The sequence below is a fragment of the Castor canadensis genome, chromosome 2 (genome assembly GCF_047511655.1).
Source record: "Castor canadensis chromosome 2, mCasCan1.hap1v2, whole genome shotgun sequence".
In the NCBI taxonomy this organism is placed as follows: domain Eukaryota; kingdom Metazoa; phylum Chordata; class Mammalia; order Rodentia; family Castoridae; genus Castor; species Castor canadensis.
Genome location: NC_133387.1, coordinates 141,555,486 through 141,577,865, shown reverse-complemented (window position 1 = coordinate 141,577,865; position 22,380 = coordinate 141,555,486). Strand labels below are relative to the sequence as shown.

The 22,380-nt window shown below is 37.8% G+C and overlaps 1 protein-coding gene across 4 annotated transcripts in view; it reads left to right on the top strand.

Annotated features, from left to right (window-relative positions):
• The window catches only part of Dmxl2 (Dmx like 2), a 153,172-nt gene that overhangs the window by 39,171 nt on the left and 91,621 nt on the right, over positions 1 to 22,380 (top strand). For all 4 annotated transcript variants that reach the window (XM_074065949.1, XM_074065947.1, XM_074065948.1 and 1 more), the window contains exons 5-6: positions 865 to 1,000; positions 1,673 to 1,739. In XM_074065949.1, coding sequence (XP_073922050.1) covers positions 865 to 1,000; positions 1,673 to 1,739 — 203 coding nt within the window. The remainder of the gene's footprint in view (positions 1 to 864; positions 1,001 to 1,672; positions 1,740 to 22,380) is intronic.

Sequence of the window (22,380 nt, the reverse complement as noted above, 5' to 3'; positions counted from 1 at the left end):
CTTAGAAATTATGAAAATTAAATGTTTGTTTAAATGTATGATTACAATATGATGTGGTTTTTCATAAGATGATTAATATTTTATTTTTGTTGATGAATGTGTATACTTTTTTTCTGGGTGTACACTGCTTTGTACAATGTGTAATTTACTATTTTATGCTTTTAAGCCCCTGCCTTTAATGTTTTATTTCAAGAAACAGTGATTTGTCTCCTTAGTTACCATCTGCATTACCTTACTCTTACTTATTTACTAGGAAACAAAATAAAATGGGGATAAAAAAGAAAACCAAAAAACCTCCACCTTATTTTGTTATTATTTGTGTTTCAGGAAATTACTATCTTTAATTTCCAAAGATTCAAAACCTCTAATGATAATAGTTCTTACTCATTTTTACATCCAAAATTATTGAGGATTATTTTATATTCCCTGTAGAAAACAAATCTCTTTAACTTTTAGTTGTTTTATATTCTGAGCATTTTATACAGTACATAACAGAGTTTGAGGATTCACTGTTCTACTTTTGCCTGCTTGCCTTCTTCCTTCCCTCCCTCCCTCCCTCCTTTCCTCCCTCCTTCCCTCCTTCCCTCCCTTCCTCCCTCCCTCTCTTTCCTTTTTTTTTTTTAAAGACTTGCTTGATAAATGATAGCTCTTTGCTAGTAACTTTTTCTTTTTTAGTCCTCAAGTCTTCCCTAAGAACTATTCTTTCTTGTCTAGGATTCTTTTAAATAGATATACCCCAAGTCTTTTCATAGACATATTGCTTACTTTTCACGTAAAACTTTACAGACCTAAACAGAAACCCAATGTGCATTTATTTCCCTAGATAATCCTTGCTTATTCATCAGTGCATTCTTTAATTTTCAGATAACAGATTGTTGACAGCAACTGAGTCTATTCAGTTGTGGGCTCCTCCAGGAGGTGATATTCTGGAAGAGGAGGAAGAAATTGATAATAAAATTCTTCCTGTTTTAAATGATTGGAAGTGCGTCTGGCAGTGCAAGTTAGTGTCTAACTCTGTTGCTCTGTTTGGTAAATAAAAATGCTTCCTCAATTATGTTCCCTTTTACAAAGATCTGAACTTTTTGATGATATCATTGCATATGGGAGCCTAGAAAATAGATTTTTTCTAACCAAAACCCATTATGTTATTCTTCAGTCTGTGTTATAGTTAATTGTTCAGAAAAGGGATAGTATTTTCATAGTTATAGCTCCAGAGCTTGGGCTGCCAGAATTGACACCCAGGAATTATTTACTTATTAATGAGACACAAATAAGAAGGGAAGATGTGGTTGAAGTTGCCAGCCATGTTTTCAGTTGGAAAGATGGCTGAGCCATTAACTTTAATGTGGATTATGGGAAGAGGACTAATCAGTCAGGGACTATGAGGGGCTCAGTTTATATTTAGGGTGCCATGGATGGTAACTGTAGATACCATGTAACATGTTACATAACATTCTTTTATAAAGTGAACTTTGGATTTGTAAAGTGAACTTTGGGTTCATTTCAATTAATTATTTTTAGGAAAGTGAAATATTTGTTTATATTTGTAGGGGGTGGAAACACTTTTGTTCTGATCATTGTAACTTTATTATGAAAATTTTATTTTGGACATTTATTTATGTAGTGTGCCAAATTTTAAAAATGGTAACTTTTTTTTTTTTTTTTTTTAAAGAACCTCAGTATCTGTGCATTTGATGGAATGGTCTCCTGATGGTGAATACTTTGCCACTGCTGGAAAGGTAAAGGACCAAACAAAAAACCAAAAGAAACAAAACAGTCAGAAGTATTCCTTATTCATCTTCATTTTTGGTTTTCTCCCCTGTAAAAATGGAATACTTCTCCTCCAGGCAAAGCTGGCCTAAGAAATAGTAAAAATGTTGTGAGGCTGGAGATGTAGTTCAGTGATAGAACTCTTGCCTCGCTTGGGGTTTTTTTTTTTTTTTTTTTTTTTAACTTGGTACTGTCTCAAGTCCCATGGGAACTTGTCCTATAACCCCAACTGGGGGCGATGGGAAATGCAAAAAAGACAACAGATAGAAGACCAAACATGCATAAAGCTGGGGCCAGGTAGGCTGGATGCTGTGATGGAGACACACCAGCCTCCCCACCTCCAGTGAGTTTATTATATACAGTGGCAACAGGAGGTGGAGAGGCAGTTTTTGGGGGAGGGGATGTGACATTGTAATCCTTGGGAACAGGAGGAACCTGTGACAGCTTCTCTCTAAACAAAACATCTTAGGAAGAAACAGCTGCATCTTGCCCACTTCTGCAGATGGGGCTGGGCCAACTCAAGGTGCAATTTATTGGGTGTAACTGTACTTGCTCCCTTCTGCAGTTTAGGGCTATGCCAAACTCAAACCTGCAGCTAATTTGATACACCTGTCGGCTCCCCAGAGTACTGGGGGTTGAATTCAGTTACCTCTCTTGGGTTCAGTCCTCTGCAAGAAAGAAATATGTAAAAGACCTGCTATGTTCTCCACAGATACTTCTGACTTGGGAAATTATTATTCAACCTTAGTTCATGTAAGTTTTTAAAAATTAATTATTTATGTTTACAAATAGCACATATAGTTCTATTTAAAAAGTTGAATTGCACTACTGGATTCACAATGAAAAGAATTTTCTGCTTCATTCTACCCACTTTTTTTTGCAGTACTAGGGTTTGAACTCAGGCCTCACACTTGCTATCAGGCACTCCTCCAGCCCTTTTTTTCTGTTGGGTATTTTTGAGATAGTTTGTGAACTAATTGCCCAGGGCTGGCTTTGAACCTCAATCCTTCTGATTTCTGCCTCCTGAATAGCTAGGATTACAGGTGTAAGCCACAAGTGTCCTGCCTTTTCCCACTCATATATCCCATGTCTTGGAGGCAGTTGTTTGTCAAGCTGAATTTATGTCCCTCCATGTTCCTAAATAATATCCTGGTGCTCTCATTTCTTGATTTCCTCAACACCCTTCCCCCCGCCACACACAAGCTTTATGTATTATTTCTTGCCTTCCTACTATGGAAGCTGAAACTTAATTTTTTTAGCTGATGAACCCAACCCCTAACACCTACACATATGTATTTCCCTTTCTTTTATCTTCCTGATATAGGTATCCCATAATACCTGGTAAAGTTGGTATTTATTGTTTGTATTATTAGTATTGTATAAAATACTCTTCATAGGTAATAATTACCTTGATAGTAGTAATCCCTTTACTCTTTGCTTAGTTTTCAAAGCAATTCATCCCCAGAATTGCCCACAGACTGCATCATCTCTCATTGTAATCCCACATAAGAAATATCCTGGAAACATGTTTTCTTTGCTCAAATCTGGCTTAGTTGTTTCTCTCTAATCTAAAAACAGCAAAATATTTTGAGATTTTCTTTTACTAACCTTGGAAATTCTCTTTACCTTTCTCCTTTGTTCATTTCCCTATTCTTAGTATTATTTTATTATTTATCTCCCTCTCTTCTTGTTTTAATATTTTAGGTTCTTCAGTAAACATTTTTGAGGCCTTGAGTTTTTTTTTTTTTGTTTGTTTGTTTTTTTGGTGGCACTGGGGTTTGAACTCAGGACTTCACACTTGCAAAACAGACACTCTACCATTTGAGCCACACCTCCAGTCCATTTTGCTCTGGTTTTAAAGATGGGGAGTGGGGTGGGTCTCTCAAACTATTTGCCCAGGCTGACCTTGAACTGCAATCTTCCTTATCTCAGCTTCCCAAGGAGCTAGGATTACAGGTGTGACACCCAGCTGAAAAAAATTTCCTCTTTGTTTATGCTTGATTTGACTGGTGATAGAACTGGGTTAAAAATCATTGTCCTTCAGAATTTGCTGTCTAGCTTCCAGCATGGCTACTGAGAAGTACAGTGCCATCCTGACTGCATTCCCTCATCTCTAGCTACAGAAGCTTTGAGGGTCTTTTGCTTATCCCTAGAGTTCTGTAATTTCATGATGTCTGTGTTACAGGTCAGTTATCTAGAAATATCTTAGTATGTATCTCTAAGGGATAAAGACTTTTTGTGCAAGCTTTTTGTTAGACCTGTACAATCTAAATATTTGCTTATGGCCTTGAGTTATGGGAGGTTATTTTACATTACCTCCTTTCTGTTATTTTTCTTATTCAGATGTGGGTCCTTCTAAACTCTCCCTCCTCCCTCTTTTCCTTCTCTCCCTCTCTCTCTTTCTCCCCATTTCCTTTCTTCCCTCTTCCTCTCCCTCCCTCCCTTCTTCCTTTCCTTCCTTGTTGCCCAGCCTGTACTCAACAACTCCTCCCACCTCAGTTTCCCTGTTTTGGATATGAATATGAGCTCTTTGTCTTCTCTGACCTTGATCCCTTCACTTCTATATGTTGTAAACATGTTCTCTGTGTTGTCTTTCCCTTTCTTATGATACCTTACATTATTTTTTTTTTCAAGTATGAACAGAAGTAGAGGAAAAGTACAATGAACTCATACACCCAGGCTGAACAGTTGCTACTAGCCAGTCTTGTCTTATGTATACCACCCCTCCCTCAGTTATATTATTTTGGTTCATATTCCTGATGTCAGTCATCTATAAATATTTCAGAACTTTTTTTTAAAAGATAAAGATTTTAAGATATCAATACTATATGATAGGTGAAATGTAGTTTTGAATCCTGTTTAGAAAACACTTATTCTGATGCTATAAAAAACATTCTCTGTTATTTTATTCAAGTGGATGTTGGCGTAGTACTATTTACTGAATACTTCATTCTTTTTCCTTAATCTGCCATGCACTTCTGATATGTATTAAGTAATGCTGCAGTGAATGTTTGTTAGCATGTATATGAATTTCTCTCGAGTGTGTATGTAGGACTAGAATTGACTGGGTAAATGCAGGTTATGTGTATCTTTAACCTTAGTGGATAATGCCAATCAGTTTTCCAATGCTGATGTACTAATTAACACTCTCATGAGTAATGTATGGGAGTTCTTGTTGCTTCTTGCTAACACTGATATGGTCAGATTTTTAAACTTGTAAGTTTGCTGGTGCATAAACTTTGTGCAGAAAGACTTGTCCAGTCAGCCATTATTCTTTAGGTTCTTTTAGAATGTGGGCGAGTTCAGAGCTAAGGATGTAACTCAGTGGTTAAGTGTCTGCCTAGCATGCACAAGGCCCTGGGTTCGATCCTCAGTACCACAATAAACAAAATAATAAAACCAGAATATGGGAGATTTCAAAGGCTTCTGAATAACCAAGTGTCTGGCATCATGTGAATTTTCATCCCTGGTAGCCAATTGGATGTCTGGATCCACCTGGAAGGACCACATCCAACTGAGGCAGAGAGTAGGAATCAGGCTTCATAGCCCCTTCCCTGGAGTTTTGAATTTTGCCAAACTCTTAACAGGCTGTTGAAACATGTGAGGGCTGACCCTGCAGCCTCCTGCTATCTAAACTCAGGCTTAAAAATGCTGCCTTCACTGGAAGTGGAAAGTTCAAATTTGGGTGATGATTGTCCTGATGAATAGATTTCTGAAAGCTCTGCATTCATTCCCCCCAACTCATAAAACAATAAGGGGATAAGAAGTTGGAAAACCATAAGTTACTCCACAGAGATGCACCTTGGGTTGATTTCAAAGTGTGCTTCCTGGGCTATTGCAAGTGGGAATACCAGCCCTAGGGACAGGATTGCTATGACATTTCTTTTCTTTTGGTAGCCAGAAATGCAGTAATTCAGGCTTTTGCTTCTGGCATGAGTGGAGGGTGGGATGTGGGGCAGATTGTGTGTGTTCCCTAGGATTAATGCTCACTTTTACCCACACAATAAATAAAAAATAACTTACTAGTTTGGTGGGTGCCGAGTGTTACCTCATTGTAGTTTTAAAGTATATTATTAATGAAGTTAAATACCTTTTCATGTTTTATGGAGTGTTTTTAGATTACCAATTTAAAAGGAAATGACTTGTTAGTCCCTTGCTTGTTTTTTAAATGATTGTTGATCTTTTTCTTCTTGATTTGTAGGTATTCTTTATTTTGGTTATAAGCTCTTTGTCAATTATGTGTTTTGCAAAGATCTCTCCCACTGTATTACTTGCTTATTCATTCATTGCTAATAGTATTTCTTGATGAATAGAGATACTTAATTTTAATGTTACAACATTTATCAGTTTTTTCCCTTTGTTGTTCTTTCTAAATTTTACTCAGTAAATTTATCCTATTGAGATTCTGAAGATTTTCCTATGTTACGTAATCTTTAACCACAGTTTCTTAAAGTTTTGTTCTTACTCTATGAATCCCTTTGGAAATCTGGGTAAAGGAAGCCTTTGAAGCAAGCCCTTCTCAGTATGATGATTTTTTTAAAACCATAAACTAGAATGTATAACATTACAAAGGAAATAAATTATTAAAATACAGCTTCAAGATTAAATTTATGATAGTAGACATATACTTTTTGCATCTAGTAACAAAAATTACATTTAAAATATGGGCAAGTATTTGACTGTTGTATATTGAATTAAAATTTCCACATCTCATTTTACAAGGTAAGTTTGGACTTTTCAAGAACACCAGAATTCACCTATGGCTTTTTTTTTTTTTTTTTTTTTGGTGGTATATATTATGCAGGCACTGTACAACTTGAGCCATGCCACCAACCCCACCTATGGCTTTTTGAATAAATCTCTAGTTGTAAAAACACTCTGCTGTTTGTGATTGAATAATTACTTGGCACAGAGGTAGTTACTTAAAAGTTGCATGAACATTATAGACAGGAAAACTGCACATTGTTATAGACAGGAAAATGCAATCATGCAGTTTAGTAGTGTTTCCAATAACGGACAATTTTCAAGTAACTGTGAATGTAGAGAGTATTTTGATGTGCAGCAATCGTCATGTGATACAAAAACATTTGTGATTTCTAAGACAAAGTCATGTGTATTGCTAATACTGCTGTGGTTTGTTTGTTGAAGTATTTCCTTCAATTAAGAATTATGAAAAATCAGAAGTAATTGTTCTTCTCCATCTAAGTTCATGGTACCTCTTGGTCTTAGTTTTCTTAGTTTCTTGGAAGCAGACCTTGAGATAAGGATTCAAGTATATATAATTAATATAGGGAATGATCACAAGAAATAACAGTGGATTTGAGACATGCTCTTAATGAGCATGACAATATTCCCTTTATTAAGCATATCAAATCTCTTGGTACTCTGGGGAGCCTGTATTCCTGACACATCTTGTTCGTCACCCTGGTTCTTCACACACTTCAGTAATTGGCTGAGGGCTGATGAGCACAGGCATCGATTTGCAGCACTCAGCCAACTCCTAGAAAACCAGGCAGAGACATAGACGCCTTTAAGTTGAAAGTGGCACGCCAGAATGTTAAGGTCTGATGGGGTACAGATGAAGTAGCAAAAGTATCTGTTATGTCTTGTGTTCTGTCCCTCAGGCTAAGAACCCTGGTCTAGAATCAGGATGTTTTGTGTTTTGCCTTTTACATTTTGGTCCCAAATCTACGTGGGATAATTTTTAGGTTTGTCTAGGAAGAGGCCAAATTAATTTTTTCGATATTGATATCCAGGACAACCACACAATTTATTGAAGGTCTCCATTGCTCTGTGTAACCACTTTTGTCATAAAATCAAGTGTCAGTATGTCTTTGTTTTTCTTTTTTTGCAGTTTTAACTCAGGGCCTCACACTTGCTGGGCAGGTATTCTTATGCTTGGACCTCCCCTTCCCCAGCCCTTTTGCTTTAGTTATGTTTTCCACTTACTAATTATCCCTACATTAATAGGATTACCTTTATTATTTTTATTTTCTCCTAGTAGGGTTATCTTATGTGTTTTTTAAAATTAGTATATTATTGGTATACTGGAAGTACATTGTGACATTTACAAAAGTACTTACAATATAGCTTAGATTCATCCCCTCCATCATTCTTCTTTATCCTTCCTCCCCCATTCCTGGAATAGTTCAACAGGTCTCAACTGTTGCATTTTTATATGTGAGTACATAATATTTCCACCATATTCACCCTTCTTCTTTTTTTTTTAGGTATTCAGAAATTTTATTTTTTTTTCATTTTTCTTTTATTATTCATATGTGCATACAAGGCTTGGTTCATTTCTCCCCCCTGCCCCCACCCCCTCCCTTACCACCCACTCCACCCCCTCCCTCTCCTCCCCCCCTCAATACCCAGCAGAAACTATTTTGCCCTTATTTCTAATTTTGTTGTAGAGAGAGTATAAGCAATAATAGGAAGGAACAAGGGGTTTTGCTGGTTGAGATAAGGATAGCTATACAGGGAGTTGACACACATTGATTTCCTGTGCGTGGGTGTTACCTTCTAGGTTAATTCTTTTTGATCTAACCTTTTCTCTAGTTCCTGGTCCCCTTTTCCTATTGGCCTCAGTTGCTTTAAGGTATCTGCTTTAGTTTCTCTGCGTTGAGGGCAACAAATGCTAGCTAGTTTTTTAGGTGTCTTACCTATCCTCACCCCTTCCTTGTGTGCTCTCGCTTTTATCGTGTGCTCATAGTCCAATCCCCTTGTTGTGTTTGCCCTTGATCTAATGTCCACATATGAGGGAGAACATATGATTTTTGGTTTTTTGAGCCAGGCTAACCTCACTCAGAATGATGTTCTCCAATTCCATCCATTTACCAGTGAATGATAACATTTCATTCTTCTTCATGGCTGCATAAAATTCCATTGTGTATAGATACCACATTTTCTTAATCCATTCGTCAGTGGTGGGGCATCTTGGCTGTTTCCATAACTTGGCTATTGTGAATAGTGCCGCAATAAACATGGATGTGCAGGTGCCTCTGGAGTAACAGTCTTTTGGGTATATCCCCAAGAGTGGTATTGCTGGATCAAATGGTAGATCGATGTCCAGCTTTTTAAGTAGCCTCCAAATTTTTTTCCAGAGTGGTTGTACTAGTCTACATTCCCACCAACAGTGTAAGAGGGTTCCTTTTTCCCCGCATCCTCGCCAACACCTGTTGTTGGTGGTGTTGCTGATGATGGCTATTCTAACAGGGGTGAGGTGGAATCTTAGTGTGGTTTTAATTTGCATTTCCTTTATTGCTAGAGATGGTGAGCATTTTTTCATGTGTTTTCTGGCCATTTGAATTTCTTCTTCTGAGAAAGTTCTGTTTAGTTCACGTGCCCATTTCTTTATTGGTTCATTAGTTTTGGGAGAATTTAGTTTTTTAAGTTCCCTGTATATTCTGGTTATCAGTCCTTTGTCTGATGTATAGTTGGCAAATATTTTCTCCCACTCTGTGGGTGTTCTCTTCAGTTTAGAGACCATTTCTTTTGATGAACAGAAGCTTTTTAGTTTTATGAGGTCCCATTTATCTATGCTATCTCTTAGTTGCTGTGCTGCTGGGGTTTCATTGAGAAAGTTCTTACCTATACCTACTAACTCCAGAGTATTTCCTACTCTTTCTTGTATCAACTTAAGAGTTTGGGGTCTGATATTAAGATCCTTGATCCATTTTGAGTTAATCTTGGTATAGGGTGATATACATGGATCTAGTTTCAGTTTTTTGCAGACTGCTAACCAGTTTTCCCAGCAGTTTTTGTTGAAGAGGCTGCTATTTCTCCATCGTATATTTTTAGCTCCTTTGTCAAAGATAAGTTGCTTATAGTTGTGTGGCTTCATATCTGGATCCTCTATTCTGTTCCACTGGTCTTCATGTCTGTTTTTGTGCCAGTATCGTGTTGTTTTTATTGTTATTGCTTTGTAATATAGTTTGAAGTCAGGTATTGTGATACCTCCTGCATTGTTCTTTTGACTGAGTATTGCCTTGGGTATTCGTGGCCTCTTGTGTTTCCATATAAATTTAACAGTAGATTTTTCAATGTCTTTAATGAATGTCATTGGAATTTTGATGGGAATTGCATTAAACATGTAGATTACTTTTGGGAGTATCGACATTTTTACTATGTTGATTCTACCAATCCATGAGCATGGGAGATCTCTCCACTTTCTATAGTCTTCCTCAATCTCTTCAGAAGTGTATAGTTTTCCTTGTAGAGGTCTTTCACATCTTTTGTTAGGTTTACACCTAGGTATTTGATTTTGTTTGAGGCTATTGTAAATGGAATTGTTTTCATACATTCTTTTTCCGTTTGCTCATTGTTAGTGTATAGAAATGCTAATGATTTTTCTATGTTGATTTTATATCCTGCTACCTTGCTATAGCTATTGAGGATGTCTAGAAGCTTCTGAGTAGAGTTTTTTGGGTCTTTAAGGTATAGGATCATGTCATCTGCAAATAGGGATATTTTGACAGTTTCTTTACCTATTTGTATTCCTTTTATTCCTTCTTCTTGTCTAATTGCTCTGGCTAGGAATTCCAGTACTATGTTGAATAGGAGTGGAGATAGTGGGCATTCTTGTCTGGTTCCTGATTTTAGAGGGAATGGTTTTAATTTTTCTCCGTTAAGTATAATGCTGGCTGTAGGTTTGTCATATATAGCTTTTATAATGTTGAGGAACTTTCCTTCTATTCCTAGTTTTCTTAGAGCTTTTATCATGAAATGATGTTGGATCTTATCAAAGGCTTTATATTCACCCTTCTTTACCCTTTCCTTATGTCCTCCTCCCTCCCACTGGTACCAATCCCCAGACAAATCCTTTTTTACCTTCCTGTCCTTCATTTTTGAAAAAAGACATTTTTGTTGGTTTAATATTGCTATGCAGGGAGTTTCATTATGACATTGCCATGTAATATACATTATATCTTGAGTTGGTTTATTCCCTCCATTTCTTTCCTTTCTACCTTAGTCCCCTTCTTACGGTGATTTCAACAAGTTTAAAAATTCTATATATTCATTCTTGTATAGAGAGAGTACATCACGCATATTCATCTTCTTTACTTCCTTCTTTTACCCTATTGTGACCTGTTTTTCATTCTTGTCCATCATTGTTTAGATGTCTGTTCATTGTTCAGTGGGATTTTTTTTAGCTTGGTATAATACCTGTTCATGTATTGTGCTTAAGTCAGTGTAACCCCCCATTCACTGCACTTCCTCATCCTTTTCCCCCATCCTGTGTTATTTAATAGTTTTCATTGTGTTTTGTTCCACAAGATGGGTAGGAACAAGATGTGATATATTTTATTATTGTTCATTATCTTTCTTTCCTTCTTTTCATCCTCTGTTAGTCTCCTCTACCAATCCCATTTTTGTGTTTATTTGTATGTATTGTATGTATATATGATATTGTTTGTATTTATATTGAGCCTTTGGCTTTCTGAACCTGGCTAATGTCACTTAAGATGATGTTCTCCACTTAATCCATTTACCTCAAATGACAAAATTTCATTCTTCTTTATGGCTGAATAAAATTCCATTGTGTACATCTTCTTAATCCATTCATCAGTTGTGGGGCTGTTTCCATAGCTTGGCTATTGTGAATAATGCTGGAATAAACATGGGTGTGCAGTTGCCTTTATTGTGTGTAACCTGACTTAACATTCCTTCAGGTATGTCCCTTGGAGTGGAATTGCTGGATCATGTGGCAGTTCTCGTTTTAGTTTTTTGATGATCCTCCATAACTGTTTTCCATAGTGGTTCTTTTTTAGGTAGTATGTCTAGTTTTTGCCCTGGGCTGGCCTTGGACCTTGATCCTCCTACCTAAAACCTCTTGTGTAGCTGGGATCACAGGATCATAGGCGTTTGACACTATGCTTGGGTTATTGATCAAGATGAGAGTCTCACTAACTTTTTGCCTGGGCTGGTCTGGAACTGTGATGATCTGATCTCTGCCTCTCAAGTAGCTGGGATTACGGACATGAGCTGTTGCCCCTGGCACAGTTGTCCCTATTTCTGTAGCTCTGTTTCCGGACTCTTTAGGCTATTGGTCTTTCCTTATACCAGTGCTACCTGTCTTGCTATAGGTTTTAAATTAAGTCTTGATTTCTGGTAGAGCATGTCCTTCCATCTTGTTTATTTATTTATTTATTTTTTCCCTCTAAGATTGGTTTATCTAAGCCAGGTAGGGTGACAGAAGTTTGTAATCCCATCACTTGGAGTGATGAGTTCAAGGCCAATTTGTGCTACATATACTCAACAAAAGGATTAGCTTTATCTATCCCCTGCCCTTTGCATTTCCATGTGAATTTTAGAATAAGCTTGAAAAATTTTACAAAACAGAAGACTAGGTAGGCTTTTGACTGACAGTGCATTGACTATATAGGCCAATTTGGGGAAAACTGACATCTTTACCATATTTAATCTTATCTCTGAGCATAGTATAGCTGTTCATTTACTTAGAGCTTTTATTTTTCTTAGTAATGTTTTATAATTTTCAGGGTAGAGATCCTAAGCATCTTTTGTTAGATTCATTCCTAGATATTCGACATTTTTGATGCTTTTATAAATTTTATTTAATAATTGTTACTGGCATATACAGACATGACTGATTTTTATATATTGGCTTTATATCTAGCAATCTTACAAAACCCATTCATTCTAATAATTTCCCTGTAGCTATTTTAGATTTTCTATATATATATAATTTTTTGTAATAAGAACTGTGGTTTAGTTTTTCTAACTCTCTTATGTTTCATATTTTTTAAATTAAAGTATCTAACCCCTCTAGAATAGTATTAAATATCTTTTTCTTCTTCCCAGTTTCAAAAGTCATTGTGTCACTGTTAAGTAAGATGTTTATAGTAGATGTTCTTATTCAGATAAAGAAAGTTTCCTTTTACTTATACTTTTTTTTGGTTTTGAACTCAGGGCCTCATGCTTGCTAGGCATGCCCTCTACCACGTGAGCCACTCCGCCAGCCCCAGGACTTTTCTGCTATGTGTTGACATACAGGTTTTAAGGTCTCTCTTTTTTTTTCCATGTGAAAGTACCACTCTGTTCATAGATATCTTCAGGGATTATGTTAATATTAGTGGTTATGTTTAAAAGCCTATTTCCTTTTTCTTTATTTCTATTACCATATATTCATTGTACAGGGGATTCATTGTGACAATTCCAAACAGGCTTATATTGTACATTGGTTATATCGCCTCCACAGTCTCTCCCTCCCAACCTCTCCCCCCCAAACCTCTCCCCACGCCATTTAAAGCAGTTGTAAGAGTTTCCATCATTCTCTTTCATGTATGTATATGAAGCCCATCAGCCATATTCCCTTGCCTTCATCTCCCCATTCCTCCTCCTTCCTCCCCCCTAAGGTCTCTTTTAAAAGGACTCAAAATCCCTTACTTGTCCTGCTATAAGACTCAAGCCTGTTCCTTGCTGTCACTCCTACCACCCACCACCTTGTTCCCTTGTTTTTGCTTCCTGGAAGACCTGAAATTGTCTCTTGGCCTTAGAACCATTTGGTGACATGGAACAGGTTCCTTTTGCTTCTTTACTTCTAAGCCTCAGTCTCCTTAACTGTGAAATGGGATTAGTGATATCCTTTGAGCTGATAGAATGATGTGATGTATTGTAAACATTTAACATTGTAAATGATGGCTTTGTTAGGATGAATAAGCAAATGGATAACATGTATTCCATCATTTGGTGGCCTATGCAAAGGAGACATAGGACTGTCTGTTCCCGTTACAGAGGAGGAACGTACAACACAGGCAAGGGACTTCCTGCGTTTGACCCCAAACAGAGGCCTGGGTCTGCTGCCTTAACAAGAAGTCTTGCTTGTCCAGCAAGGATCCGTCATTTCCTTTTTATACTTTGTTTTTTAAATTGATTTTTTGAGATGGGGTTTTGCTATGTAATCTAGGCTGGCCTTGAACTCTCCATTCTATAACATCTGTCTCCTGATTGCTAGGATTACAGGCATGTACCACCATGCCTGCCTATTTTTTTTTTAAATCACAAATGATGTTGAAATTTGGTAAATACTTTTTTTTTTTTTTTTACATCTAATGAGATCATGTTCATAATGTCTTAAGTAAGATGAAATACATAGAGTAATTTTCACGAAAGTGTTAAACCTTATGTTCTGGAAATAATTTCAGCTTGATTATAATGTTTTATCTTTGCTGGATTTGGTTTGTTAATCTTTTAAGATTTGTGAGAGATCTATGTTAGAGTGAGATTTGGACAATAATTTCTTTTTTGAGGTGTGGTCTTACTGTGTTGTCCAGGCCAGTCTTGAACTTGTATATTTTTTACTCTTTGGTAATGTCTTTAACAGCTTTTGTTATTGGTGTTATCCTGGTCTTATAAAATGGGTTGGAAAACTCCCTTTTATTTATTCTATGAAAGAATTTGTGTGAGATTGGTATAGTTGCTTGCTAGTGAAGCTTTCTGGACCAGGGTTTTTCTTGGTGGGATTCTGCTTTTTTTGAAGAATTATAGAGCTATTCATATTTTTCTATTGTTTTTGTTTATGTCAAAAACAAATAAGTTTTTGATAAATTGTATTTATATAGAATTTGTTTTATCTAAATTTGTAAACTTGTTGACAAAAAGTTGTGCATAACACTTTATCATCTTTTTTTTTTTTGTGTTGCTGGGGTTTGAACTCAGGAACTCAGGGTCTTGCTTACTGGTTAGGCAGGTGCTCTACCACTTGAGCCATGCCCTCAACCCTTTTTGCTCTAGTTGTTTTTGTTTTTGGTGGTACTGGGGTTTGAATTCAGGGCCTCACACTTGTTAGGTAGGCACTCTATCACTTGAGCCACTCCGCCAGCTCTTTTTGTGTTTGGTATTTTCGGGATAGGGTCTTTTGAACTGTTTTCCTGGGCTGTGTGATCCTCCTGATCTCTGCCTCCTGAGTAACTAGGCTTATAGGCATGAGCCACTGTTGCCCAGCTCTTATTAATTTTTGATATTGATTATTTGTGCCTTCCCTTTTTTTCTTGATTTATCTTACCAAAACTTTATTAATTTTATTAATCTTTTCAAAGAATCAGCTTTTGGTTTTGTAGAACCTCTGTATTGCATTTTTTTTCTGTTTCATTAATTTCTATTAGATTACTCTTGCCCCCCTCCCTCAACCAAACTTTTTTAGATGGCTGCTCAGCCTTTTTTCTTTCTATTATAGACATTTAACACTATAGATTGCCCTCCAAAGTTAGCTTTAGTAGTGTCCTACAAGGTTTTATTAACTCTCCAAATTTTGATATATATATATATATTTTGTGTGTGTGTGTGTGATATTGGGGTTTGAGCTCAGGGCCTCACACTGGTAGGTAGGTAGGTGCTGTATGACTTGAGCTATGCCTCCAGCCCTTTTTTGGTTTTAGTTATTTTTTGGATATAACTGTATCTGTATTTTTGAATTATTATCTTAAATACAAACTAAAAATTTAAAACTTTATTGTAGTTCATTATTTGATTCATGGGTCACCCAGAGAATGGATTAGAGCCTACCTCATTATTTTGGTGTAGGGGGCGATGGTGGTGACAACTTACATTTTGTATTATTAAGTAAAACATGTAAAACTACTAGTACTGTTCGAACAATAACTACCAGTTACTGAGTTATGTGCAAGGACTATTGGAGCGAGCTTTCTTTCACTCCCTTGTTACTACTGATCTCACTGGCCTAACTGGAGGCAGCTGGAGATGCAGAAAGACCATTCAATAGACAAAAATGCACAAAGCTGGGGTCAGGTGTGTTGGGTGCTCAGATGGAGATACACAACAGCCTTGTTACTTCTTTTCTCTATTATCTCTTCATTTACTTTGCTTCTTTTCTTCTCTGTTTTTTTAAGGCCTTACTTCTAAAGTCTTTCTTTAAAATCTTGCTTCTTTTCTGTTCTTTAAATTCTCTTCCCTTAGACTCACTTTGTCCCATGTTCTCTCTTAGGTTTCTTAAAGTCTTGGTGCTCAGACTTGCAGACAAACAACAGCAGCTGTGTCTAAAAACTATATTAGCATAACTCTTAAAGTCTCGGTTGTCAGTCAGTGAAAATCCCCTCATCCCCATCAAAAAACCCTGTGTCCTCCTTTAGTGAGTCTTTTATATCCAGTGGTAAACAAGGAGGTGGAGCAACAGTTCTTGGGGAGAGGCATGACATTGTAACAAGAGAAACCTGAGTTCCTACTTCTCTGAACATAAACAACTTAGGAAAAGCAGCTGTGCTTGCATTTTGTACTCTTCTGTGGCTGGGGCCATGCCAAACTCAGCCTGCTGATTATTGGGCACAGCTGTGCTTATGTCAGGTTCTCATAGGCTTCTCATGATCTGCTCCCCACATACTATGCCTTTAAAGTTTTATGAGGCAAGCAGTATTCTTCCTGTTCTATAGCAGTGGAAATTGAGATGCGCACTGGTGGCTCGTGCCTTTAATCCTAGCCACTTAGGAGGCTGAAATCTAGAGAATTGCAGTTCCAGACCAATGGGGGCAAAAAGTTTATGAGACTTCATCTCAACCAATAGTTGTGCATGATCTATGTGCCCACCATTCCACCTTTGGTAGGAAGTTTAAAATAGGATTGAGGTCCAGGCCAGCCTGGGCAAAAAGTGAGGTCATGTCTCCAAAATAGCCAGGGAGAAAAGAACTGGAGATGTGGCTCAAGTGATAGAGGGCCTGCCTAGCAAGCATGAAGCCCTGACTTCAAACTCCAATACCACCATTAAAGGAAAAAAAAAAAAAAAGCAGAAAGTGTAGCTTATTATTCCCCAATAATACAGAGCTAGTAGAAGCCAGGAGTGAGATTTTACCCAGATGTTGGATATCATCACACCATAGTCAATTGGCTCTGGCTTTGTCTTTCAGGAGAAAATATTTGTTGAGTTGTATCCGTGGGGATTCTTTGAGACCAAGGTTGAGTGTGCATTCTTTCAGAACAGGTTTATGTAGCTTCTACCAGGCACCTGGGGGCACTCCCAACTCAAAGTAAATTCTCAGGTTTAAAGTTGTCATGCCACAAACAGAGTATAAGTTTGGTTGTCATGAGGCCTGTTCTGTTTTTATGAATTCCCAGGGAGACATTTTCCTCTTCTCTGTCTAGGTGAAGACTGAACCTTTCCTTGCTGTCATCCTCTTCAGGGAGTTTTTTAAAATTTTTTGTTAAATATTGACTTTAACCTCTCATTTAGGATTACTCTATAGAGGTTTCTTGGCTGTATGTAAGTGCTTCTACCTTCACCTTGCATGGGTTTCTATGATTTTTGTTGTGGTAGGTTTAAAACAAGCTTTGTGCCACTGTGGATTCCCTTGTCAGTCTGGTCATCTGCTCAGCATTTGTTTACTGTGGATTCTTGCTTGAGAAAATAGATACAATCAGAAAGAACTTAGATAAGCTCCTACCAACCAGCCTACCTTTGTCTACACATTAATTCTCTCTGCCCTTGTTTCCAGTGGCTGAACTCTATATGCCCTCATATAGGACCAGTCCTTGTACTTAGGAGTACACTAGATCTTATTTGTTTGTGGCACTGGGATTTGAACTCAAGGCCTCACACTTGCCAGCCAGGTGCTTTTACTGCTTGAACCATTCCATCAGCCTAAATCCTATTAGTGCTTGTTTTCTCAGGTACATTACTATTGTGGTTGCTTCTTCTCTCTCAAAATCAAGTTTTGCCTTTCCACTAAGTCACTGCATATTAGCATCTGTTATACACTGAATGTTTTTGTTTCCCCCAAATTCACATGTTGAAGTTCTATACTCCAGTGTGATGGTATTTGGAGACTGTGGGAGGTAACTGTGGTCAGATGAGGTCATGAGGGTAGGACCTTCATGGAGACACAGGGAATCCTGCTAGTTGCCCTTGTAGGCGACCCAAGGGAGCTTGCTTTCTTGCTGTGAGAGGTGGCCATCTGCAAGCCAGGAAGAAGGCTCTCACCAGAATCCAGTGATGCTGGCACCCTGATCTTGGACTTTCAGCCTTCAGAACTGGGAAGAAATAAGTTTCTGTTGTTTAAGCCTGAGCTGACTCATATAGCATAACATACCAAATGTTCTATAATTTTGCCCTTTGTGAAATAAGCAGCAACAGTAATAGAAACTTTTTTCCACCTCTCCTGCCAACTTCTGCCACATTTCCCTGGCTTCCAAAATGTGGCTTCCTTGTAGAACCTAGAATGGGTTGCTTTTGGTTGCTGTCTCCATGTTTTTCTCCTTATTTTCAATTGAGCTCACCCACCAGCACTTCTTTCAGACTGTCATCAGAGATTTCCCGTTACTGAATCCTGTGGTTAATTCATACTTAACCTATCAGCATGATTTAACAGAATTGGTTTCTTCTACCTTTTTTTAAAGCCTTAATTTTTTAGAGCAGTTTTAGATTCAAAACTAAAAATTCAAAACTCAAAATTGAGAGGAAGCTACAGAGAAATCTTGTATACCCTGTTGTTAATGGTGCTGGTGCAGTCTGTGATCAGAAGATTCTGGTTTTTGTGCTCCAAATGAAAGAATCCAAGCAGAGCACATGGATGGGGTGAGGTAGAATAGCTTTATTGAGAAAAAAATGGGAGTCATCCATTCTACCAGGTGAGGAGAGGGAAGAAGAAGAAGGGGGAGAAGGGCTGGGGTCTCTTGGTAGGTCTCTTTCATATCATCTTGAACGTGGAGGTGGGGAGGCATTACATCATCACCTGGCTCCTCTCACCTGTGGGCAAGGGGGAGGAGCCCTTGAGCCAAGAGGAGGTGCAGTTCCATACTATCCCTAACCTAGCCTGCCTCAGTGTCACACAAAACTTATAGCTTCCCTTACTATCAAGTATTCCCTTACTGGTAGAATCACAAGAGTGGTACATCTGTTGTAGCTGATAAACCTACACTGACTTAATTGTTCCCACCCAAAGTCAATACTTACGTTAGGGTTCACTCTTGGTGTGTACATCCCATGAGTTTGGAAAAATTTGTTATGACTATCATTATAGTGTCATACAGAGTGTCTTTACTACCCCCAAAATCCTCTGTGCTGTGCGCATTTTTAATTTTAGCTGTCTCTCCGTAGGTTTTTGGTATCACCTATCTCTGCTACTTTTAAATGTTGGAGTACTCAGGGCTTATTTCGTGGACCTTTCCTCTGATTATGCTTACACCCTTGGTGATCTTATCTCATTGTTCAAATGCTGTTTTTATGTGCTGGTGACATTTAAATTTGTATCTTTTGCTTATACCTTTCCCGTGATTGCCAGTCCTCCATTTCTGCCCTTATTAGGTCTGCACCTTTAGCATATATCCACAATCTGCTCACTTCTTTACTCCATATTATCCAGGTGAAACCACCATAATTTGCCATGTACTATTATATCAAAAGTTTTAACACAATAATTCTTCCAGTGTTTGTTGTGGTCCTGTACTTTGAAGCCAACTTCTAGAGTGATTTTTTAAAATGTAGGTCAAATTATGTCACTCTTCTGTTCAAAACTGTCAAAAAGTTTGTCATTTCATTTATGAAATGAATTTGTGATGGCTTACCATGTCCCACACTTACAGGTCCCAACCGTTCTTTCAACCATATCCCCTACTATTGTCTCCCCAGAACACTCAGCACAGCCCATTAGTCCCCATGCTTCCTAAGCAGGCTGGGCAGTTTTTATGCTTGTTCCCCCAAGCTGTAAAACTCTTTATTCCCAGAGATCTGCATGGCTTTTTCCTTTAATTCTTAAATGTTACCTTCTCAGTGAGGCTCTTTCTATGCACCCTCTGAAAATTGCACCCCACCCCCCAGTGTACTCTCTGTTCCCTTTTTCTGCCTTAATTTTACTCATAACATTTATCGCTAGGTGTTTGTATTAGTTTTCTTTTGTTGCATAACAAATCAACACAAACATAGCAGCTTAAAACCACACATTTATTCTCTCAGCTCCTGTGGTGTTAGGAGTCCTGGCATGGCTTGGCTCAGTGCTCTGACCAGGCATGGAAAGTTTAATAAATATGTCAGATGGGTGGGATTCTTACCTTGAGGCTTGGCTAGGGAAGAATCAGCTTCCATGCTTACTCAGGTGGTTGGCAGACTTTGCTCCTTTACTGCAGTATAACTTAGGGGTTAGTTGTTTGCTGGCTGTTAGCTAGAGGCCTCCCCCAGGCCTAGAGGCTGCCTGCTGTTCTTTGCCACATGGGCTCCTGTCTCTTCTCCCATCCAAACAATACAGCTACTGAAACTCTAGTAAGCTGAAAGCCAGGAGCCACAGAAAAACAGGAATAAAATGATACAGCTTAAATAAACAAATTGGAAGGAAAAAACTTGAAGTAGACTTTAAAAATAGAACGCTGATAATTTTGGTAAATCAGTTAAATCACCTAATAATAAACAGGTAATATTATCACGTAGAATGCAGATATTAAAAAAATAGAATGCAAATCATGGAGATTTTTTCTTAATGTCTGTGGAGAATGGGCCATTAAAGGGAAAACTTTTTAGAATCACAGGAAAAATAGTTTAAAAATTCATACCTTTTTTTTCTTTTTTTTGAGATAGGCTCTCGAATGCTGGGATTATAGTTTGTGCCAGCACATCAGCCTAATTCATGCATTTGATCTGGAAAACTAGCAGTTACCTTTAAAGCTTTGCATCTTTGACAGCTAGTACTCCATTACTTCTAAAATTGGACCATGAAAACCCCCCATGAGTTTGTTCTTTGCTTTTAACTCGTGTGTTTTAGGATTATCATATACTAATGAATGATTAGGACAGTCATTCCTTTGATTTAATAAGTCCATAGTAGGTGAAGCCACGGATGATTTAATATAGAACCAATGTAGTGTCATCAGAAAGCTCTATAATATTCCCAGTTAATCATTGCTATGACATCAGCTTTGATATTGTGCCTACTATGCATCATTTTGAGCATGTCTTCCTATTACCCTCTTTCAGACATAACTAATGACACTATGGTTATAGGAGGTATTATACACAGTTTTCTTTAAAACATATACTTTAATACAGACACATACATATGCATACATGTGTGTATATGCATGTATATGTATGTAATTTTTTTTTATCATGGAACCAGTCAAAGAAAATGCATGTTGGAATTCTAGGGACTGGGAATGTAGGTTAGTCATAAAACATTTGCCTGGCATTCGTGGCCCTGGGTTCTACCCTCAGCACCACAAAAAACTAATTCCAGCAGCTTACACTTGTGAGGCATAACAGAATCTTCATTGTACTTGCATCATGATATGCTTAGTCTCTCTCTCTTTCTCTCTCTGTATGTAAAATTAATAGTGCATTTTTTGAGGAAAAACTAATTTGGAATTGTACCTAACACTTAACCCTTATTAGTATGTTTAGCAAGTATTCTTTTGAGCACCCCCACATACTATGAACCGTTTTGTGTGGTGGCAGTCTCATGATGAAGATGACAGGCAAGATTCCTGTCTTCAAGGATAGGAGCTTACTTTCTTTATGCTAGTGAGGAAAGATAGGAAAAACATCAAGTGTTAACAAGTGCTACCCTAGAGACTATGACAGAATGACGTAGTAGTGTGATTGGGAGTCTGTTTAAGTGCACAGGCTTTAGAGGAAGTTTTTCTGGACAGTTAACTTTAAACTGAAAATTGACAAAAGGTGACAACTGTGTGAAGGTCAGGGCAAAAGAGCATTTTTGGCCGGAGAAGCACCAACTGCAAATGTTCTGAGATAGTGATTAGTAGGGCATGTTGCAGATCAACAGAAGTCTGGAATGTAGTAGGTGGCCAAAATTTGAGATGCTTCCAGGTTAAGATGTTAAATAGGATGAGTCAGATGTTCTCTGGGAGGTCAGGGTTAGAGATATGGAATTTGAATTCATTAGCCAAAAGCTAGTGTTTAAAGTTAGGTCCTTTGGGAAGTTAACTAGGGAGCAAATAGGATTTAGGATCAGGATCCTTGATCATTAAGAAGTAGGATTAAAAAGGGGGAGAAGCCTACAAAGGAGTAGCCACCATGATAGAAGGAGAACTAGGAGAATGTGATATTAGAGAAGGCAGGGAAAAAAAGACTCAAGAAATAGGAAATAGTTCTGTCAAGTGTCCTAAACACATGGTAGGACAGTTTGAGCATGTATAGATAGAATTAAGTCTTACTGTCCATAAATTAAAATATCAACTTAAAGAAACTCTTAGAATCATAGGATTCTGGTGATCTTAGTGACCATATTGGAAGCAGAGGTTTCCAGAGATGAAGTCCACTTCTCTGCCCATCCATTGCCACTACCTAGGTTAGCACCCACTTGGCTTGGACCCTTATAGTACTCTCTCAAATGGATGGCTTGCACACATCCTCCAATCCAGCCTTCTCACAGGAGCCAGGAAGCAGAACATCCTACTTCCTGTTCCTAATCCTTTGATGGCTCCTGTTGCTCATAAGAAGATCACAAATCCTTATGTGTCTGTGAAGCTCTCTGTATGATCCATCCTGTGTAACTCCAATTTCATTTCCACCTTACTGGCTACCACACTGATCTCATTTTAGGGCTTTGCATATGCCAATCTCTTTTATTGCTTTCGGGACTTGTTACATACCATTCTCTCTTTGTAAGGGATGCTCGTCTTTCCCTGTCCTTTTTTGCT